The 22,713-nt window shown below is 34.0% G+C and overlaps 1 protein-coding gene across 1 annotated transcript in view; it reads right to left on the bottom strand.

Annotated features, from left to right (window-relative positions):
* Positions 1 to 22,713, bottom strand: part of LOC136034075 (LIM/homeobox protein Lhx5-like) — a 63,162-nt gene that overhangs the window by 31,400 nt on the left and 9,049 nt on the right. Inside the window, exons 2-4 of the mRNA XM_065715195.1 lie at positions 18,181 to 18,386; positions 8,043 to 8,276; positions 2,973 to 3,202 (exon numbers count right to left, since the gene is read on the bottom strand). Coding sequence (XP_065571267.1) covers positions 2,973 to 3,202; positions 8,043 to 8,276; positions 18,181 to 18,386 — 670 coding nt within the window. The remainder of the gene's footprint in view (positions 1 to 2,972; positions 3,203 to 8,042; positions 8,277 to 18,180; positions 18,387 to 22,713) is intronic.

Raw genomic sequence — 22,713 nt, 5'->3', positions numbered from 1 at the left:
ATTTTTGTTTTAGTAATGCTATAAGTGAATTAATGTTTTAGATTTATTACCAGTCTGTCAGCATTAGTTTAGGTCGCTTATTGTTAGTTTCTATACTGTTTTACTGTTTGTTTAGTGTTTGTTTATTGTGGCAATTGTTTTGTTTGTTTATTTATATAAATGTATATGTCGTAGGTTATAGTTGGCCTAACGAACCAGAAGATTCTCTGGATTTTATTTTTTGTAAATTCGTCTGCAAATAATATTCCTGAAAATGAAATTCTTGATAAAAGTTACACAATTTTCACAAGAAGCATCTAAACTAAAGGAGGGAGGACTCAAGAATGGATAATACAAAACTACCAAAACAAGACAAGGCAATTTTACAGACAAAATAAAGAAAAATAAACTAGGCTCTCCGACAAATAGATAATCTTTAAGTAGCCTCAAACTGAAAATTTTTACACAATGGTTTCAAGAGTGTAGTCCGAGGGGGTATGAATATTAAATGGTTGATCAGCATTTGTATACAAACCAAATTGGGTGGGTTTTCAGGTCCAATGGACTCAAAATACGGCGAGCAGGTAAATATATTTTCTTTGAGTTAAGTCAAGAACGATTTTTTTTTTATACATATAAAATTTTATAATTTCTCATAAATTTTCAGTTTTTGAAAATTTTTAGTTTTTTTTTCAAATTTTTTTAGTCATAATTTACATTTTGGGGAAGGGTATCAGAGGAATTTTTCCAGGGAAGGAGCAAATAACACCAAGATTATGTTTTATACTCCTATTTTTCAAAATTGTCCTAGATTCTCGTTTGGATTGATATTTGGAGGGAAAACAACAAAAAAATGCACACCATATGGTCATTATACATACCAATAGATATAAAAGTTTATTATTAAAAAGAATTTATTTAAATCGTAGGCCTATTATTTAGAAGCGAGAGATATTTTCCATCCCTGTTGCATGTCTTCAGAAGAACTTTAAACACATACACTTTTTTTGTTGGGTCAGACTAAGCCTATCGAATGCCGTTTATTGTGTAAAAACCGATTATCAATATTCTCTTTTCTAAAACTGACACTTGCTGCAGGCAAGAATAGGCTTTCAAAAATCCAGCCTAATTAAAATCATTTTTTAAAATAGTTACTATCTTATGTCTTTCTATATGTCAAACCCAATGGTATTCTTATGTGTACAGGGTATAATTTTTAGAAACAACAGACAACTGGCACCCCCCCCTGTATTTCATCAACTTTAGCCAACAAGTCAACCGATTTCGCAAGGCTAGGTTGAACCTCACGAAATACTGTTTATCAAATAGAACAATTATTGATGTTTTCTTTGTCATAAACAGAGGCCTACTCTCGGAAATTCTAGGCTTTCAAATCGAGGCTAGTTAAAATCTATTATCAGTTAAGTAATTACTGTCCCACACTAACCCCTAGTCTAGCATTTTACAATTAGTCACTATTTTACCATTATTACAATGCGTTCAAAATAATTATAAGGTACGTTTGAATATTGCATGCAATGGCCCTACTATGCAGTTATACATGTCAAACCGGAGATGGGAAAATTAGCATGATATAATAGATATTTACTCGTCAGTGTGGACAGGGGCAGCAAAATAGGGACTTATTATCCCTTAGATTTCCGTTTGAGAATTACTTACAGAAACTGAAATGGGGAAGCGAATATATATTATTGACATTAGTATTTGCGTTTGCAGCATTTTTTCAAAGGGGGAGGGAACAATAAAAAAACGAGGTGGCAAAGGTTAGAACAAAGGCCTAACCTTTCGCCAGTAATAGCACTAGTTTTTCTAGAAATTTGTATAATTGGGGTATTTTAAAAGGTAAGGGCCATTATCCCACCCATCATTTGCAGGCAAATAGCATTCTTTACAAAATAAATAAGTTCTTAGACTAAACAATGGCTCGGTGATGTAATCGAAAAAACGAAGAATTTTTTCAGCGTGGTAAATACTTTACTGGTAGAAAATAGTCCTTGATTTTTGTTTTTCTAATTAAAAAACCAAAGATGCTGACAAAAGAAGGCAGTTGGCAAACGAAAAAAAAAACCATGCAGCGCTGTACTTCTATCGCGCTGGTAGCCCTTGCTAAAAAGAAAACAGAACTGCACAGAGACAGAGTTGACGCGACTTCCACGTGACTTCAAAAACTAGTTTTGGCACACTAAAATTCTGTAAACTTTTTGGCACATTTTGCACGAATACAACTTTTGACACATTACTTGTATTTTGCAGATTGTAACGGTAGTATTTTTGTATTGCTTGGGCATTGGGAATACTGGCCCTTTGAGCTTTTTTCTCCAATTTTTCATATATTTTTATTTGAATTTAGAGTTTGAAAATTGAATTTAGTTGTGGAAATTTTAGTTTATGGATTCTGATTGCAGAAAACTACTTTAGTAGCAATTAGAATATTGCTGTATTTTTTTTGTATTGTAAAGTAAATCATGATTTTGCCGCAGCTTTCTAAATAGGTGAATACCATGAACAAAATTTTGTTTACTTTAATTCATTTTAGTTTTATTTTTGCTTTATTGTTCAGATTTTACTATTTCTCTTAATAAATGCTAAGAAGCACACATGCTCAAAATTGCTTCTGTTTGGCTGTATATTTCACTTCGGGGGGGGGGGGGGTAAAGAAAAATAAAATAATTAGAAGAAAAATATAAGAAATCCCTGGATAAAAATCTTAATATTTCGGAGATGGGTAAGGTCCTAAAAGCCCCCTCCCTACACATTTGAGCACCAGTAAATTCTCCACTTTTCAGCACTTTGTGTAAATGTTTACATTAAGGAAATTGAAAAAAAAAAGTCCCACGAATTCTAATAATCTTACAATTGTCCTAGAATAAAAGGACCTAAACTTGAAAATTTTTGATTACAGCATAACTTATAAATACTTGAAACAGGAAAATTTAGTAACAGAATAACAAATTAGAAAATTTTTTATTTACCTGAATCACTCGCATTGGTAGACCAGTTTCTTTGGCTAATTGTTCACGAATATGTCTAGTAGGCTTAGGAGTTTGAGAAAAAGCTGTTTTTAATACTTCTAATTGTTTTGCTTTTATTGTTGTCCGAGGTCCCCTTCGCTTCGATCCACCACCACTGTCATCGCCAGAGGGGGACTTTGCTTCACCAACTGTGCCTCTAGACTCACCATCTACATCACCATCGAGAGATGCTGGAATTTAATCAACATAAGAAGTGAATATCACCGAGAAGAAATAATTATGTATAAGGATGCGGCACTAAACTGTTGAAGTCCAAACCACTGGTGCTGACCTCCGTCTCAAGGCCCTTCAGTCAGGAAGTGCAAGGGGGGGGGGGACGGGTAATGCAATGGGGAATTGTGTATGGCTTGATATAAATTATGTTTTCGTTGTTAAACTATGGCGAACCAACACACATTCAAATGAGGACAAGTCCATTTATTAGACAGTGAAAACAGATTCAAAGTCTGGATATTTTTTTAGTACTAAACTGTTAAAGTCCAAACCAGTGGTGCTGACTTCCGTCTCAAGGCCCTTCAGTCAGGAAGTGCAATGGGGGGGACGGGAAATGCAATGGGGGAATTGTTTATGGCTTGATATAAATTAAGTTTTCGTTGTTAAACTATGGCGAACCAACACACATTCAAATGAGGACAAGTCCATTTATTAGACAGTGAAAACAGATTCAAAGTCTGGATATTTTGACCATACAGCTTATCGTCATCATCATCGTTATATACAGCTATCGTTATCATTATCTTCATATACAGCTATCATCATCAGAAGATATAATTGTACTTATCTCCATTTAAACGGTTTTGTAAATGGATCTGTCCCCATCTAAATGTTTATTTGTTCGTCATATAAAGGCAGTAGGATCCTTTTGAAAAAACACCTAATTTAACGTTACGTCGAAAATAAACTATGATATTTTCCAATAATGTCAAATACACGATATTGTTTTACTGAAAGCATTCAAATGCTTGTCATTAGATCTTGCTTTCTATATGGAGTACATGTTGCTATAAATGTCGACCAGGTATTTCTGAAGTTGACGGAAGTGATTTAGGCTATTAAAAAAAAAGATACTTCACATTATACAGCGACTGTTGGGAGATTTATTTTTCAGCCCCCGACACCCTTAAAATCTATTGAGACTATATAGCTAAAAGTTCAGATTTTTGTTTTATTTAGCAGTACATAATTGGTTTTCAGTCATTTTATACGAATCGATTTCTGAAATGACAAATTCTTATTCCTTCAAATTTTTTAAATTTCAAATTTTTAGTCAACATTTTAATTTAAATGAATAAGTTACAATAATAGGTGATGATAGTAGACCAAATGAAGTAAAGTATTTTTCACCTTTAGAGCATACTCATACGTAAATTTTTTTCAGGGAAAATAATATTTGTTTAGTTTGGGGGGATTATAAACAAAACAAATTTATTCTACCATTTGAATAAGGATTGGCCTGAAATTCAAGAAATTTAGGATTTTGGGGGAGGAGCTTGAGCTCCTCCTCCTGCGTACGTCCCTACTATGAATGAAAGTGCAATTACATTGCTATACGTCATGAAGCTCAATTCAAGAGCTAGAACCAGCTATAGTACCAATGAGTTAGGGAGCAGTCATTTAGGAGAAAGGGAGCTTCAAGTTTGGCTGCTCCACAATCTATAGATTTTAACGTTTTCCCTAGAAGATCTGTATTTTCCAAATAATTTCCCTTTTTCGCGTGTATATGACACTCCAACTGTGAAGTTTTGAGCCTTGCTCCAAAATAAATTCCTTTTTATAAACACAAAGGGGAGCAGTATCTGGCTTACCGCGCAAAGCTAAATAGGCAGCGTAATTCTTTCCCTCTCTTATTTAATTGTCATCTTAATGAAATAAAAGTCTTAGTTCTTTAATATTGTGTACCATTCACTCAAGCTTTAAGGGTATTTCATTCAGATTTTGATGATTTAACTTATAAGATTGCTTAACTTAGGCCCCACATAAACACCAAAGTGGGCGGCAAGGACATGGACGATGATCATTAACAAAGGTAAGTCGAATCGTAGCTGAACAGGTGCGTTGGGGCAAAACGGCGGAGAGAGAAAAGAGTTGTCACTGCAAGAAGCCTTTTCAAAAGACTTTTAGTCACAATGTCACTTTCCCCGTGTTTTGTCTTCTGTCTATTCTTAAATAATTGCGGTTACACCCAGCCTGCTCAACCGTGGTGGAACTGGTCATGAAAGAAATTTTTCAGGTTGGTAACGTCTTTCCGCATGGTATCAGTTACTTGGTGGTTTGGAAAAGCATCTGGCTAATGCAAACTGGTAAGCTGAAGATGATAGCCTTAACTGTTGCCAAGAAATGGTTAGAATCTTAAACTATTGCTCCTGTTATTCATATGCAAATTCAATACTTATATATGGGTTACTCAAAACAAATTTTTAGGCTACAGGATTTTATTCTATATTTTATTTTTTACATTTTATGTATCTATATTTCTATATTTGTATTTTTTTTGCTTTTTATTCAGGATTCTTATTATTTATCTTTTTAACATAGCAGGCACGGATATCATTTAGTCTGAATATATTCTTGACTACGACAGCTTGTATGAGTAAAATGATTCTAATTACCTAAAATCATATCCCAATATCAAAGGAGGCAAGTAGGGAGGGTAGCTTCGGATTAATTGGCAACCAGAGTTTTTGAGATTGATGCAATTTTCCTGGGATGTAATTCATCTATACGTGTCATTTATCTGTCACGCTTGGGTTTGCCTCACACATACACACCAATGTAAACACAAAAGAAGGCAAAGAGAAAAAAATAAAAGAAGGAATAGCGACCCTATTCGATGGAACGCATAATATAAGAATAATGCTAAAGGCTCATTAAAAAATACATGTTTTCTTCATTCCTAAAGAAACTTTTGATTTGTTGACGAAAGGGACGAAACATTTTTTTTCCAGTCCTAACAAAAGTCCTAACGCTACGTTTTTTTTCTTTTTGTTTTGCTTTTTTTGTTTTGAAGGATCTTTTCCGTTAATATATATACTGTAATACTGTAACTGTTTAAGTAATACTGTAACTGTTTAAGTAATACTGTAACTGTTTAAGTAATACTGTAACTGTTTAAGTAATACTGTAACTGTGTTAATACTGTAACTGTTTAAGGTCCTCTCATCATTTGTCATAAAATTTTAGTCGGATTCTCAATATTGCTGACGATAAAACATGCTGGTTAATTATTACTTACAGAGAAATTTTAGCTTTAGTCCTATTGCAAGTTAGAAATAATCATAATGAATATCCGATTTTCTTTTAAACTTTCTTCTTCTGTAATAAAGTTACCAGACGCTGAATTGTAGGTGGGTCTAGTAGTTCTTAAGCCCCAGCCCATACGAAAAATGTGTTTCTCTCCCGCTATCAAGAGTTATAGTTAAAAAAAAGGTTGAGATGGTTAGGACACGTTATGCAGATGGAGGATGACAGATTGACAAAAAGAATCCTTTTCTGCCAACCATGTAGGGCCAAATGAAAACTGATTGCCCTGAAGGGGTGGGAGGTGGTTGTGGAAAATCAGAACTTGTTGGTAGGGTGTAAAGAAGGAGGCATTAGATAAATTGAGATATACGCTGAATGTTAGGTGGAGGACGTCTCAGAGGGCATTCCTATGTAGTCCACTGACTAGAGTCCCTACCAAGTATATAAGAGGCATGGGTTCAATTTCCACAGAAAGAAGATTATATATAACAAAAATGTATGCTATTGTGTAAACTGTGCTAAGAATGGAATTGAAAAAAAAGAGCTAATAACAGTATTATAGTAGTAAGAAAATTTCAAATTTTTTTTGGCTATTTTAAGAAAGCTAAGAATTTGCCAAAAACAGAATTTGCAAAACAGACTAGTTCACAATTTTTAGATAGCAGACCACTTAAGGCCCCATCCCCGTTTGTGGCTAAATGTGTAATGAAAATATTTAGATGGCTCGACCCTATAACCCTCTCCCCTTTTCTTGTGTGTGGCTACGTCCATAACTTTAATTTTTTTGCAATCTTTCTTTTCTTGGAAAAAAAAATATTCACTGCTGTTAAAACCATACTAAGCCTATGATAGAAAAAAATGAATTGAAAAAAGACGCTAAAAAATGCGGTTATTCAGCAGAGAATTATTAAATTAGCATTAAATTAAATTATTAATTATTAAATTAAGAACAATTATTAAATTGTTGTGAAGCTGAAGATATTCCAGAAGGAGTGTATTTTAGGTGATCATTTTAAGGTTTTCAGGGAAGATGGTTTCATTTTATAAAACTACACCCACCCCCACCCCCACCTCCAGAATGGAACTAAGCATACAATATTGATATTTAAGCAATAATTTTTCTTGCGAAAAAAAGGACACAAGATGATTTTTTAACCACCAAGTGTTCTTAAAATCACCCTGACATTGGAATTAGACAAAAACGAAGCTAAGATAGAGAAATTTAAAAGCAAAACTAAAGCAGAAGAGAAACTCTGAAACCGGTGATAATGCTTGAGTATATTCATAACAGTTTTATAACTTGTATATTAAACAATTCGACTTGTAACAGTATATATAATATATTCAGAAACTTTCAGGTATATTCAATTAATTGATGTACGCATCAAAATAAAAACTCTGCTATGGGTTCAAATTGAAGATTTTTGAAATCCCTTCAATTTCATATAATTCTCTCATTTATTTGTCCTAGATGGTAAAAAAACGTAATCTTTGCGTGCCCTTTAAGCCTAACGGAAAAATTTAAGCCTATCCCAAATGACTCCCAAACGGCATAACTTATCTCCAAACGGCGCAACAGCCATGCTGATTTTCTCGGAGTCCTGCTTCACACAGCTCAAAGCCACGCGAATGAACTATATATAGTTTAATGCAACATCTTCCAATTTTTTCGCCTCAACCTAGCTCCAAAAACTCAATATTTACACTTACTAGCATTGAATTTAAGCAAAATGATTGAAATGACAATTATAGAATTCGAATAAAACTCACCATCGGATTCGTTTCCATCTTTATCTAAACCTGATTCGATGGAAACGACAGAATTTTTTAAATCTCCTAGCATTATACTCTGGGTAGCACCGGGGGACACTCCCCTCATAATTGGACCAGAAAGACCGGGTGAAATCGATCGAATATTGCTAGCTGCCTCTGCAGGTGGCTTATCCATTGACATAGGCATTGAATCCTCATCTTCATCATCAGAAGCTGATGGTAATAAGAGATCTGTAATAAAAAGTGCATTTAAACTCATATCAGGGTCACAATCAAGCGCCCCCCCCCCCGGTAGGGAGAACTTAGTTAAGACCGGCGTGGCCTCTATGTGATTTTTTCTTCTTTTTTCGGCTATTTCGCATAGAAGGCGTGGCCTTAAAAACTTAAGAGAAGGTCAATTTGACTGGAGATTGAATTTTCTGAATCATAAGTCATCGGATTAAAGTCAGATGCAATTTGTCACAAAAATTCCTTTTTTTTTTTTTTGTATTTCAGTATTTTAAAGAAGGTCAAAATGCCAGAAAATGAAAATCTTTGATAGTGATCATGAGGCTATCCCCCAGGCTAAGAACATGAATAAATATTCTCAAAGTGAAAAGGTTATCTGAATTCGGTGGTTTTTTCGGAGGGCTACTCTCAAAAATGATGCCCGGTGTCTTTTTCCACCCAAAAACATTCTTTGCTATAATCTCTTTTCAAGAGAAGAGCGAAAATAATATATCACTTTTGTTAACCATAAGGTAAACTTCTATGCCTATGCATGCATAAATGTCGTGCTTAAGTATAAATAATAAAAAAAATATTGAGAGTTTTCATTAAAGCAGCATCAAACAGGTTCATATAAATATTTAAAGTGCTTAAACCAAGGACAGTGAAAATTAAACATGATTGCTTGAATTAGTTTTGTGGAAACTTGCGCAAATATGTACTTCTTTTAAATAGGAAAAATGAGGATCCAATTTCTAATGAAAAATACTTTCATATTCAGTTGTGCAGTTTTTGGCAGTTATGGGTGCCAAATATAAAATAAATAAAAAAGACACTAAATCGCTTAAGGGGCTGTAGCTTTCTTTTGAAGGGGTAGTAATCTTTGAGAATCAATAGATTGATAAAGTTTGAATTTTTTCGGACAAAAATTGTTGTAAAAATTAACTAATTAGTCTTGTTTTCACAGTTTAATCTAGCAGCACTGGCAAAAACGAGGCACTGCCCTATAATTTCGGAATAACAAAAGACTCTTAGAATACCATATTCTTACGGAAAGAATGGACCTAACTTTGGTCCGGGTTAGGGGGGGGGTCCTTTTTGAAGTCCTTGGTACTTTACGCAAAGTAATAAACGCTGGAAAAACATATAGAAAAACATTACTTAAGCCATCATGACTAGGTCATTATGATTATGATTTTGAATAACCAAAAGAACCTTAGAATATCATATTCTTACGGAAAGAATAGACCTAACTTTGGTCCAGGTTGGAGTGGAGGATCCTTTTGAAGTCCTTGGTACTTTACGTAAAGTGATAAACGCTGGAGAAATATATAGAAAAACATTAGTTTCATCATTAAGATAGATTTCTGAATGTTTCAATATCTGTCGTTCCTATATAAAAAAAAGAATTGCGCCTACACCAGAATTTGAAAGCATGAATCTTTTGTATTTGAAGACCTTAATATGGTTCAAACCAGGGGCGTATACAGGGGGAGGCGTACCAGGTTTGACTCCCATTTCCCCTAAATATTATGCTCAAAAATACCGATGAAGCCTCCAAAGTAAACCGATTTTTGTAGATCTTCCCCGATAAAAGTTTTGGTGACCCACCTCCCTTCTTTTGATAAAAATCCTCAATATATCCTGTTTTTAAACACAAAAAATCAGATCCTTTCACCCTTTTCATACTCTCTAGACAACTATTTCCAAATTTTATATCCCTTCAACTTTTATAACATCAAAGAAACAATAAAAATATGCAACAATATGATTGCGGGAATTCTAAACGCGTTATATGGCCCTTTTTGTCAAAGGTACTTACAATTAAGCCAAATAAACGAAATATTATTGGCTTATTAATTCAATATACGTTTCTGTATCCAGTTTGTGCCTTGTGATAATATGGTTCTATTTTTCAAAATTTTTTTAATATTTCGTTTCTAAATACAGAATTTTTAGCTTTTGACCCAAACACTTTGCTTTGTCTAATTTGAAGGCAAAATTAAAACCTTTTTTGTGCAAACATCGGCTTATCAAAAACCCCAAAGCTAAATTTTTTCTTTTCTCTTATGAAATTTATAATGTGTAACATACCGCCTTTGGAATTGCTAAAGCCAAATGCTCTGTTCCCGAATACCAATAGATCCTGTCGAATTTTTAATGACAACGTGTAGTGGTCAAAATCACACTAATAACGCGATATCTTTAATAAGGGTATAATTTGTATGAAACGAAACCCCAAAAAAGTAAAATTTAAGTACCGGTACAAACTAGACCTAAGCTATAATTATTACAGACGTTAGGCCGAAAGGTCCCTAAAGAACCATCTCACCAGGGTATGACACTTGACGAATATCTTTCTGACAACCGAAGCTGAAGTATATTCTGCGGAACGTATTTCGTTATGTGAGGTAAGATTTAATGCAGCCGAAGGAATTCTTTTAATTACCATTGAATTGGGCAATTTAATTTATGCTCTTCACACACCCTCCTTAGACAAACAATAATTGTCCACATAAAAAGGGCAAGATCCTTAAATAAAATGATATATATCATCACTTAGAACATAATTCCCTTCCCTAAGCATTAGCTCATGGGCTTGTTCTGGGTCCTCTTCGTACTAACTACAGACTACAAATTTAAAAAAGATCCAAATATACCTTAAAACTTAAACTAGGATATTTGAATCACTCAGAGGTCAATCTAACGAACTTCACAAAAAAAGTTTGGAGAAAATCCCAAGAGGGACATTTGGTACTAGATTAAATCTTGACACTCAAATTTTCTTTGTTTAAGGTTCTCAAAATTTTTGGGCGTTTATTTACTCGTTAAGAATAGAGTATTTTTTAAACAGAATTTATAAAGACACTTAATCAAATTGTCTTCTAAAAGAACATATCTAGTGTTTGGCGGTGAAAAAAGCGCATATCCTTTTTGGGAAAACTTTTTTTTTTAATATCTTTGTAAATGTGTAAAGCTAAGACTCAATTGAGCACGACGTTAAAACTTCAGAAGATTTTTAGATTCGATTTTGTCAACCTGCTTCAGAAAGATTTATTCTTCCTCTCTAGATTGAAAGGAGAGAAGGCTCCAATTTGACAAAAACGAACATGCATAAGTTGTTTTCGCATAGAAAAAACACGAAGTTCTAGGAACAACTGTAGGATTTTTAGGAAGAAAGGTCTCCAAAAGCCGTATTTCAAAAAAAAATTCAGCGTAGACTATAAAGGCGAGGAGAAGCTGACGTAGAGCCAGATTGGAGGGTGGGGCGAGGAAGCAACAGAAATAGCTCCGTAGATAGGGAGTCAAGTACACTTACGTCCAAGGGAACATCCAGGATTTACTCCGGGGGGGGGGTAAAACAAAACTTTAAAAGAAGCATCAAAAATGTGTTAATTTACATTTTTGTTATGTTTTTACGAGTTGGACAAAAGTCTTGGGTAGGGGGTGAAACACTGTACCCCTCTTCTGGGTATGACCCTGCATGAGTCCTTTGATAATTATTTGAGGAACTTTACATGCTTCATAATTTTTGTGTCATAGAAGATAAAATCATAAGTACAATTATACAGTATTATACAGATTTTATTGTGAGGTTCATTTCAATGGACGCGCCCAATTAAAGGGTTTTTAAGTCATAGAAATTTAAAGCGTACGCACCTACTCAAAGGCTCGCGACTATTATGAATACTATTAGCTTCGAATAATTTTCATATAACATAATTTTTAATATCTGGGAAATTTCGCATCTTTAAAGTAACTATTTTAATATTTACAATCAAGGTCGTATTTAGGGGAGTTAGGGGGTTTGAACCCCCTCCCCTAAAATGTTTGCCCGATCCGTAAAAACGTATCAAAAATGAATATAAACATATTTTTGTGTGTTTTCTAAGTTTTTATTTTTGTAAAGCCCCCCCCCACCCTTGAAAAAGTCTTGGATACGGCCCTGCTGATAATTCTCTTAGTTTAAAGAAAATTGAAACCAAACTTTAGCTTTTTCCCAGAAGCAAGCTTAATTAATTATTTTGATAAAATATTAGAGCCTCCAGGGGTGTAGTGGCGCCAACATGGAATATCTTATCATAGCCTCCATAGATAGACTGTCATTGAAAGGGGATTATCTCTTTCTACTCTTAAACTCTCGCAAATAGAGACATAAAAAATATGCTTTCATGCTAAATTATTCACTTATGAGAATATTTAAGCAATTAAACATAACCCAAAATCATCATAGGAAGTTACAAGAGGTATTATTTCCTAGTTCTTGTATAACTATCTAAGGAACACCTGGGTTAACAACTTTATAGCATAAAAATCCGCAACGATACAAATCTTAACGTTCGTTTTTATGACCAGTAATAAATCCGACCAAGAAATACCGGTAGCCAAGTATTTACATTCGGCCAACCTTACTACCATGGTTTAAACACTTTACAAACGCATAAACTTGTGTAAAGGTAGTAAAATAAAATATTAAAATGAGCCACGTAGTTGCATACTTCAAAAGTTACTCCTTGGACAATAAAACTAAGATTTTGCCTATCATGTATTGCACGTTAGCTATGAAGAAATTATTATCTTTTCATTTTTGTTTTGTTTTTAAAGGTGATGCAGAGGAATTGGCACAGCCGTGGACTGTAATTATTTTTTTTGCAAGGTTTGGTTTTATTAAGGTATATATGATTAAGTCATTACTTCGATGAAAATATTTTTTTTTAGGTTTTCTTTTCACTACAGTTTGTAAGCGTTCAATTACGGTCAATTATTTTTGTAATCTTAAAGTTAATATTTAAAGCTCAAATATTAAGTGATAATGAGCAAATCTGAAGTTTCACAAAGAGAACTTTAAAATTTTGTGTCTTATGTATTATTTTTTTTTTGCTTATTAAATTCGTACTGTTTAGTTCAAGAGAAATAATAAAAATTACTTCACACTACTTTTAAAGATTATACAGAGGAATTGGCACAAACGTAGACTGTAATTTTTTTTCAAGGGTTTAATTTTATTAAGGTATATATGATTAAGTCATTACTTCGACGAAAATATTTTTTAAGTTTTTTTTTTCACTACAGTTTGTAAGGGCTCAATTAGGTCAATTATCTCGGGTTCATCAAAAAAATGATGAAAATATTTTTATGATATAGAGTTTCTTCAACATAGTTTGTAACCGCTCAATTATGATTAAATGCCTAAGAAATCTTCATATTAACAATTAAATTTTAATTCTTCCATTTTCAGGTAAGCCTATAAAAAAGTGAAAAAGTTTTTTTTTCAATTATCTATAGGATTCTAGTATCATTATGAAAAATTGTTACTTTCGTGACTAACTCAAAGATATTAAAATAAAAGCAAAAACATTTAAATACAAATATTTGTCCCAGGAACAGTGGTTAATAAACTTATTATAAACTATAACGGATACCCTGACATTGAATCTTCTAAGTCCAAAGTACTTCCAAAAGTACTCTATTTGAAAGTAGAGGAGGGCTACAGTGTTAATGGCCCATATCTAAATACTATTCCATTCACGATATATCCGAGAAACTCTGATCTCTAATTTATTCATCCAAATAGTTCCTTATCCAGGAACCTCGTACTAGTTCCTACTGCCTCTCAAATCAGGGACGTTCAGAGGGACAAAGCCTTCTCCCATCAAAGAACTAAATTTTCTTGGACTTCTGGGCATATTTTTCTTTTAATTATAATTTTTCTTTAATAAACGCCTTTCTCAATGCCTCCTAAAAATTAATAAACCCCCTAAATATTCCTTTGTAAATACCTTCCTTAGTCATACTATTTCTCACTTAAAATGCCATAGACCAACTTTGGTCATCACGCTAGACATCAGAGCTCCCACTTTTATCAAATTTGTCGTCAAATTCCTATGTAGCAAGTGTATCCCTGTTTTATTCCTTACTTCGTGTGGTCGAGTTGTACGGCCGCGAGCCAAATCTACTTTGTCCAACAGCCTATATATCTCATACCTCTCAAACTATGATCTATTTCGCCGCCGAGTTCGACTATAACCAGCCTACTGTCCCTGCAGTTTTGATGAGTTTAAAGAGATTTTGATATACTTCAGGTATACACCAGTGACAATGATACAAGAATAATGACCAAAAAGGTCATGGTGGTGATGGGGCTCCCTGCTGGTGCGATGAATAGGGGAGACCCCTAAGGTAGGGTAAACCGCAAAGCCGGCTTAGGCCATTTGAAAGCAACTACTAATAATTTTGGACTCAAAGCATAGCCAAGTCACTTGGTCACGGTTCAACAAATTGTCCTTGTCTGGCTTATGCAATTTTTGCCTGAAGAAACAACCCAAAAAAGACCGAATTAAGCATTTCTAAGATTTATGTTTGCTTTGGAATTTGCCGAGGTAAAGTACCATAGTTGAAGACATGTACTGAGACTCGGTTTTCTTATGATTTCTTATTGCTGTGTTTTTTGGAGGGGGGGGTTGCTGAGATCTAATATTAGAAGTCATGGATTCCTGTAATTTCTCTTTTTTGAGTAGTTTTGCTTTCTGATTGCAGATGAAAATACTATAGGCTACTGAATATAATTTTCCTATAGCCTAGGCTAAGATATGGGGAAGAAGTCTTCAGAGAGCAAGTTGTCCTGGTGATTTTTGAGAAAAAGCTTGTTGAGAAATTTTTGATTTCTCCTGCTTTTATCTTGGCTAATTTTTTTTTTTTTTTTTTTAGCATAATGGCAATTTTTGCAATCCAGGTCACTACTGTTAATAAAAGGTGGATACATAGAAAAGTAAAACAAATTGAAGTTTCGAAATCGGCCATTGCGTATGTAGAAATAGAAAAAGATAAGTGGTGAGATTTTGCAAAATTTTGAGATCAGATTTCACCGCGAGTTAGGCTAAATTTTAAAGTGAAGTTTCTGCAATGGAAGAATGGAATAAATAGACCCCAATTAATGAAGATCTCATATCTATTCATTTTTCTGTCTTTACAGTTGAGTAAATAAGAATAGTGATAAATACATAATTAAAAGTAAGTTTGCGAGCAGTGAAAATACGCAAGTTTGTACGAAAGAGCTAGAACACACATAATCATATTTCGGAGAGGGGGGAGGGAGGTAAACTGCGAAGTGTTTGGAAAAATGGGAAAGTAAATATAACATGCTAACAGTCTTGATTCTTCAGGAAAGTTGGTCCTTAGGTGCCACCTCGTATGAGACTACTCAGGTAGCAAAGGGGAACTAAATCTCCTCTTCAAATAAGTCTCGACTGAATTATTTCGATAATTCCTTATTAGAAATTCAGATAAGTCTTTTTTGAATTATTATATTTCAAACTTTCTAACAATGGTCAGATGAATTTTTCATCCATTCCCGTTTTTGAGACTTTAAAATTATCTCTTTTAGTTGACTGAGCGATTATCATAACTGTTCGCTAAAATCCATCATATAATTTCAAACATTTCCTGTTTAAAGTAAAACAGTTCAAAATAGGGATGATACCTTTTTGTTGACATTGAATGGATATAAAATTATTTAACTGGATATTTCGAACACATATAGCCTACAGTGCTCATCATCAGCAGTAAAACTAAAAGACATTTACTGATGATGATGAACTGCTGTATATATGTTCGAAATATCCAGTTAAATAATTTTATATCTATTCACTGTCAATAAAAAGGTATCATCCCTATTTTGAACTGTTTTACTTTCGTCATGGAAAGGCAGTGTGGTCTTCGAAGTTATCTATTTCCTGTTTAGTTTTCTACAGCTCGTTTTCAGTCATCAAACAGTTCGTGGTAACGAACTGTAGTAAGGAGCGACCCGGCTCAATAGTAACCAAAACTCTAAAAAATGGAATTTTGATACCAATAGCTACATCAAAAGAATCGCATTTTAATGCTGGTTTTAAACATATAAGTTTCATTAAGTTTAGTCTTACCCATCAAAAGTTACGAGCCTGAGAAAATTTACGTTATTTTAGAAAATAGGGGGAAACGCCCCCTAAAAGTCATAGAATGTTAACGAAAATCACACCATCAGATTCAGCGTATCAGAGAACCCTACTGTAGAAGTTTCGAGCTCCTATCTACAAAAATGTGGAATTTTGCATTTTTTGCCAGAAGGCAGATCACGGATGCGTGTTTATTTGTTTTTTTGTTTTTTTGTTTTTTTGTTTTTTTTTCCCAGGGGTGATCGTATCGACCCAGTTGTCCTAGAATGTTGCAAGAGGGCTCATTCTAACGGAAATGAAAAGTTCTAGTGCCCTTTTTAAGTGACCAAAAAAATTGGAGGGCACCTAGGCCCCTTCCCACGCAAATTATTTTCCCAAAGTCAACGGATCAAAATTCTGAGATAGCCATTTTATTCAGCGTAGTCGAAAAACCTTATAACTATGTCTTTGGGGACGACTTACTCCCCCACAGTCCCCGTGGGAGGGGCAACAAGTTACAAACTTTAACCTGTGCTTACATATAGTAATGGTTATTGGGAAGTATACAGGCGTTTTCAGGTGGATTTTTTTGGTTTGGGGGAGGGGTTAAGAAGAGGGGGATATTCTGGGGGAACTTTCCTTCGAGAATTTGTAATGGGAGAAGAAAATTTCCATGAAGGGAGAGCAGGATTTACTAGCATTATTTAAAAAAAAACAATTAAAAAATAAAAGTGAAAAAGCTTTTTCAGCTGGAAGTAAGGAACAGCAATAAAACTTAAAACAAACAGAAATTATTACCCATATGAGGGGCTCACCTCCTTCTAATACCTCGCTCTTTACGCTAAAGTATTTTCGGTAATTTCAACTACTTATTCTACGGCTTTTGTGATTCAGGGGGTCATTCTTAATGAATTGGGACAAAATTTAAGCTTTAGTGTAAAGAGCGAGGTACTGACGATGGGGCGAATCTCCTCATATATGTACTAAAAACATGAGAATACAAAAGTTCTTTACGTAAGCTAATTTATAAGTTACGTAAATCTTTTACCAATAAAAAGATTCGTAAAAAATTAAAAGTTCTAGTTGCCTTTTTAATTAACCAAAAAATCGGGGGACAACTAGGCTTCGTCCCCCGCTCTTTTTTTCTCAAAATCATTCGATCAAAATTATGAGAAAGCCATTGAGCCAAAAAAAAAAATATGCAAATTTTGTTTTGATTATTCCTCTGCGGAGAGCCAAAATCAAAACATGCATTGATTCAAAAACGTTCACAAATTAAATAAAAAAAACAAGTTTTTTCAACTGAAAGTAAGGAGTGACATCAAAACTTAAAACGCACAGAAATTACTTCGTATATGAAAGGGGCTGCTTCCTCATCAACGCCCCGCTCTTTACGCTAAAGTTTTTTACTGTTTTAAAAAGAAGAATTGAGAGAAAGAGTCAAACTTTAGCGTAAAGAGCGGGGCGTTGATGAGGAAGCAGCCCCTTTCATATACGAAGTAATTTCTGTGCGTTTTAAGTTTTGATGTCACTCCTTACTTTCAGTTGAAAAAACTTGTTTTTTTTATTTAATTAACAAACTAAGCAAGGAACTGAAAACATTGGACAAGAAAACGAAATGAAACCCAGTTACATGGCTTCAAGCCTGACACTAGGTTTGCTCTTTCCGTCGGTTAACAATAAAATATTATGGATATATTCATATTTTGGTAAAAAAAAATTGCATTTGTGGAGAAAAAACTGTCATGTAACTATTCAACTTATGCAGATGGATAAAATATTCAGTCAAGGGGGGGGGTGAATTTTATCTTATCATAGATGATCATTCCCAATGTTTTGGTAATCCCACTCTGTTTTCTGTCACAGCTAGGAGAATAAGTGAAACTTTCAGGGGTGGTTTATTTTTAGGTGGGGGAAGTAAACTTAGGCTTTTGTAGAGGGGGGGGGAGCAATTTCTCAATGTCACAAAAGAGTATACGGTATGATTTTTTTCTACCAATTAAAAACATAGTTACCCGCCATTCCTTTGCCGCCGAGATAGTCGTCTTTGCAGACAAATCTACACTCATCTAGTACATAAAGTTCTTCACCAGTAGAAAGCTGCCTTCTACAAACTCCACAGACAAAACACTTTAAATGGAATACTTTATCCCTTGCTTTTCTCACAAAATCCGTTGGCGCAATTCCTTTTCCACAGCCAGCACAACGTGTTCCGAACCGACTAGAAAAAAAAATGAAAATATTGTATTTCACAAGACTGGATTACATTAGCTTAAAACCATTATAATTCACTACAATAATTGTGATTGTGATACATACACTGTGATTTATAATTCACTAAGTACTTATTGATATCAGGACAGGACAGAAACCTACCTAAAAAAAATATAGGTCTGTCATAGCAAAAAGAAATATTAGTGCAAACATAAGTTTTGTTTTCCTGCTAGTTCAGTATTTATGCTATTTTTTGAAATTTGCTCGAATTTTTTCTACCAGTTCAACCTAGAGACTGACAAATAATCCAGTGTTTATGAGTTTCTTGCTCTGTTGCCATTTATTTTCTGAGTAGTCTTAGTTTATATGCTATTTGTGTTCCCCTTGGGTTACAAGCAGGATTGTCACCCCTAGTTATTTATCACTATTTCTGGTGATTTTTTATATTGCCTAAACGAAAAATCATTAGATTATGAAAGAAAATCACTATGTCAACCAAAAAATCCTTAAAACCTAATGATTTTTTGTTTCACCGGGTGGCAACCCTGGTTACAGTGGTCATCTTTTTTGTTAGGGGTGTTTGGAGTTTTTTTTTTTTTTTTCAAAGATTCAAGACATTGTTATGAAAAAGATGATGGATTCCAAGAGCGGATTCTCTCATTAAAGAAATGACTGTTGACGACTTTTGTGTTTTAGCGATTTTTATTCTAATTTTATGCTTAGTTTGAAGTTCATAAATAATCTTTAAATCTTGTCTACATTTCAAGGTTCTATTTTAAATTTTCCCTTGAATACTACTAATAAGTTTTGTTAATTAATAATTCTGTCTCTATCATCTACCAAAGAATTGCAAAGAAAAATTAAGAAGACGGAAAAAGGCTTTATACTGATTTTATTTTTAATAATTAGGGTTGAAAGAGGGAGATAAGTTAATCAAACAGATCATTTTACTCATATTAGACATAAATCGGCTTTTATAAACTCAAAACGGTTATTTGGCCCATGAACCTTGGCCTGACTGACGCCTGAAAATACGATAATAAAACACCAGAAAAAAAGTACAATAAATTGCCCAATATACAGGAAAAAAAACAACAAAGAATAAAAAAAATACGAATTGAGAAATCAGGCAAAAAGAAACAGAAAATAAAAGGTACAGAAAATAGAGAAGACCCAATCAAAAGCAAGGAGTATAAAAGTTAGGAAGATTTCAGAAATAGTTTTTAAAATATAATGTAAAATATATTATTAGAATTTTAGTAGGAATTACTTTCACGAAGCAAACGAATTAATTTGTTAAAAATGACTTATACCTTAATTTTACAAGTAAAAAAATCGTTTCTTTTTAGTTACATTTGCTTCCTTAGACTAGTCCGACGGCAGTGTATACTCATCTGATGGAATAATCAATCAACTAATTTAATTTTTATGATTTAATTAAATTTTTTTTTGTTGGTACTATCTTTGATATTTTTCAGAATTCTTTGTTCATGTGTCCATTGTACCAACCCAAACATTTCCTACACATGAAAGCATTTAATATTTGAAAATGCTTTAAACTTTCTATGTATCCATTTTGAGAAAGGAAAACCATAAGGTTCATTCTTATTATTCGTGCTTTCCTTTTTGACCTAACTTTCCCATTGCGTTCTTTCTTTTTCTTGAGAGGGGTATTTTAAGAGAGTATCTAAATTATAGCTTACATATCTATATTCCTTCTTTGGTAGATTGCAGGTACTGCTGCAATCTATGATAAATTAGGCTACACTCATTTTGTCCTTCCGAAGTTGTTGAATAAAAAAAGATTAATTAAAAAAGTAACATAAAATTTTGATTTTAAGCTTACTTTTTACTCAGCTGAATTAAAATGGAGTCAATGAATTTCTAAGTATTTGTAAAGCTAATTTGGATTTCAGTTTACTTTATTTTGATTTGACTATAGATTTTTTACATTCTACGGCTTTTCTACTTTTACATTCTATTTTTTTTTTTTTATACGTTTTGTAATTCAAGTTGCCTAATCTGTGCATTTTACTGATCATACATTTTACTGAATCTGTACATTTTACTTATCTGTACATTTGTTTAATAAAGAAAAAGATTAATTAAAAAACAACATAACAAATTTTTGATTTTAAGCCTAATTTTTACTTCAGCTCAATTAAAATGGAGTCAATGAATTTCTAAGCATTTGCAGAGCTTATTTGAACTTCAATTTACTTTATTTGACTGTTGAATTTTTACATTCTACGGCTTTTGTGCTTTTAAATTCTATTTTGTATTACACGTTTTGTAATTCAGGTCGCTTAATCTGTGCATTTTACTGAAGTATTTGCCAGATTTGAGTGCCCCAGTGGGGCAGTTCACGCCAGCACCTCCAGTAGTTTACCCCTAACATAAACGTTTATTTAAAGAAATAGCTGATATGTTTCCATTTTTGGCAAAAAAAACATAATCTAAACTAATTAAATAGCTATTGCAAAATGCAAATGTTTTTTATATTTGCTTTCTCAAGTGGTGAAATAGCTCTTGCCGTTTCGAACCAGTTCTTCGTGGTATATGTCCATCTTAGCGCATGTCAAGAGGAAACATGAAACCTTTAGCCTTTTTCAAGCTCAAGTCTTTGCAACCCAAAACCATGGGTTGCAACTCGATATTTTTGGATGTCACATTCCATGAGGACCTAGTCGGTCAGTTTCTTCTAAGCTTGCCGCCTCGCTTCACGGACCAGTAGAGAAGCTAATAAAGGTTTGTGCCCTGTCGAGCTTGAAACTTTAAAGGTCTGTTTGTTTGAATCGTAAACTTTTCTTGAGACATTTCAACCTATAAAAAGTTTATAGGAAATGAGAGCTTTTATATAGAATGGAAAGTTATGTATGTAAACGTTTTTTCAATAGAGATAGCCTTTTTTAAAGGTTAAAAAAATATTCGAGAAAGCTCGACATAAGAGCGAAACAATCTAGAAACTCATGTGTTTCTGGAGTATTTCCCTCATACATGCAAAATTTTTGTCTCTCCCATTCGATAAAAACAAATGAAATGGCTTCTTTAACTAAATGAAAAAAAAATTCTTATACTAAATAGATAGCTTTTAAAAAATTGGGGATTTAGAGCCATATTTTTCTTGCGTCCTTATCAAAAGCAAAATCATGGCAAACTTGCAGATTTTCCTTATATTCGAAAGCAAACTTGTAGATATTCCTGGCAATACTTTAGAGTTTTAGAAAGAAACATTCCCAGAATCTCATTCCTATAACCAAATTTTTCTTGTGCCCTAATCAAAAGCAAAATCATGGGAGGGAAACATTCCTATAACCATATTTTTCTTGCGCCCTAATCAAAAGCAAATCATGGGAGGGAAGCTCTCAATGATCTGCAAGATTCAATTTGGAAGGAAATTTAAAGGCATGAAAAAAAGTCCAGCCAATAAATTTTACCTTTCAAATACCTCTGAAGGTTCGATTTGACTTTAAATAAACTTGTAGATTTCCTGGTAATACTCTAGAGTTTTAAACAGAAATATTCCCAGATCTGTATCAATATGGCAATGATAAGTAATCAGCTTGTTAAGTCGTAATTTTGGTTCCACACGGTTTATAGGAATTGTTTAAGCTTTCCTCAGAGGGGCTGCTCACCATTTACCACCTAGTGTACATCTCGGAGTGCTACTTATCCACCATAAACGGCAGACTTCTACCATGCCGCGCCTCTTTTCATCCCCGAGGTATCACAACTTCAGAATCACGTACACCCGGTGGTATGTGCCAAGCACTGTGAGGACTGTACCAAGCGTGGCGGGACTATGCCATGCGCAGAGGAAGTTGTGGAAAACTCAACGCTCCATGACTTACACCAGGTGGCAGAAAATGGGTGCCCATTCGCTCACAACTCAAGGCAAACTTCCTCTAGATAGGCTTCACACCACCTTGTGTGCACGATTTGAAAGCTGATAAGCGGGTCTCCTTGTCCTGTTTGCCATAAATGATAAAACCCAATGCTCAACAACTTTTTTTCCGGACCACAAGTATGACTCTAGCTTCTTTCCCCTGGGCTAATCAGGATAATCAATGGATGGGCTTGTGGACGGGCTGGGATAATCGATGCATTTGTTTGCTAGTTTGACTAGCCCATAGATTAGTTAGCCCAAATTATACCAGCTAATATAGCAAAGTTGTTACGACGAGCAAGCAGGTGGATAGCCATTGCCACGAGGTGAATTGAAAAGAAGGTCTGTATTACTAGGGCCATAAGCGGTATAGAAGTAGAGAGTGTAATTAAAAAGGCGTAGACAGACAGCTTTGGTAAAGAAACCTAAAGAAGCCTCCACTGGTGGT

Source organism: Artemia franciscana, chromosome 12 (assembly GCF_032884065.1).
Source record: "Artemia franciscana chromosome 12, ASM3288406v1, whole genome shotgun sequence".
Classification (NCBI taxonomy): domain Eukaryota; kingdom Metazoa; phylum Arthropoda; class Branchiopoda; order Anostraca; family Artemiidae; genus Artemia; species Artemia franciscana.
Note: the sequence above shows the minus strand (reverse complement) of the source record. Positions and strands in the feature narration are given on the sequence as shown.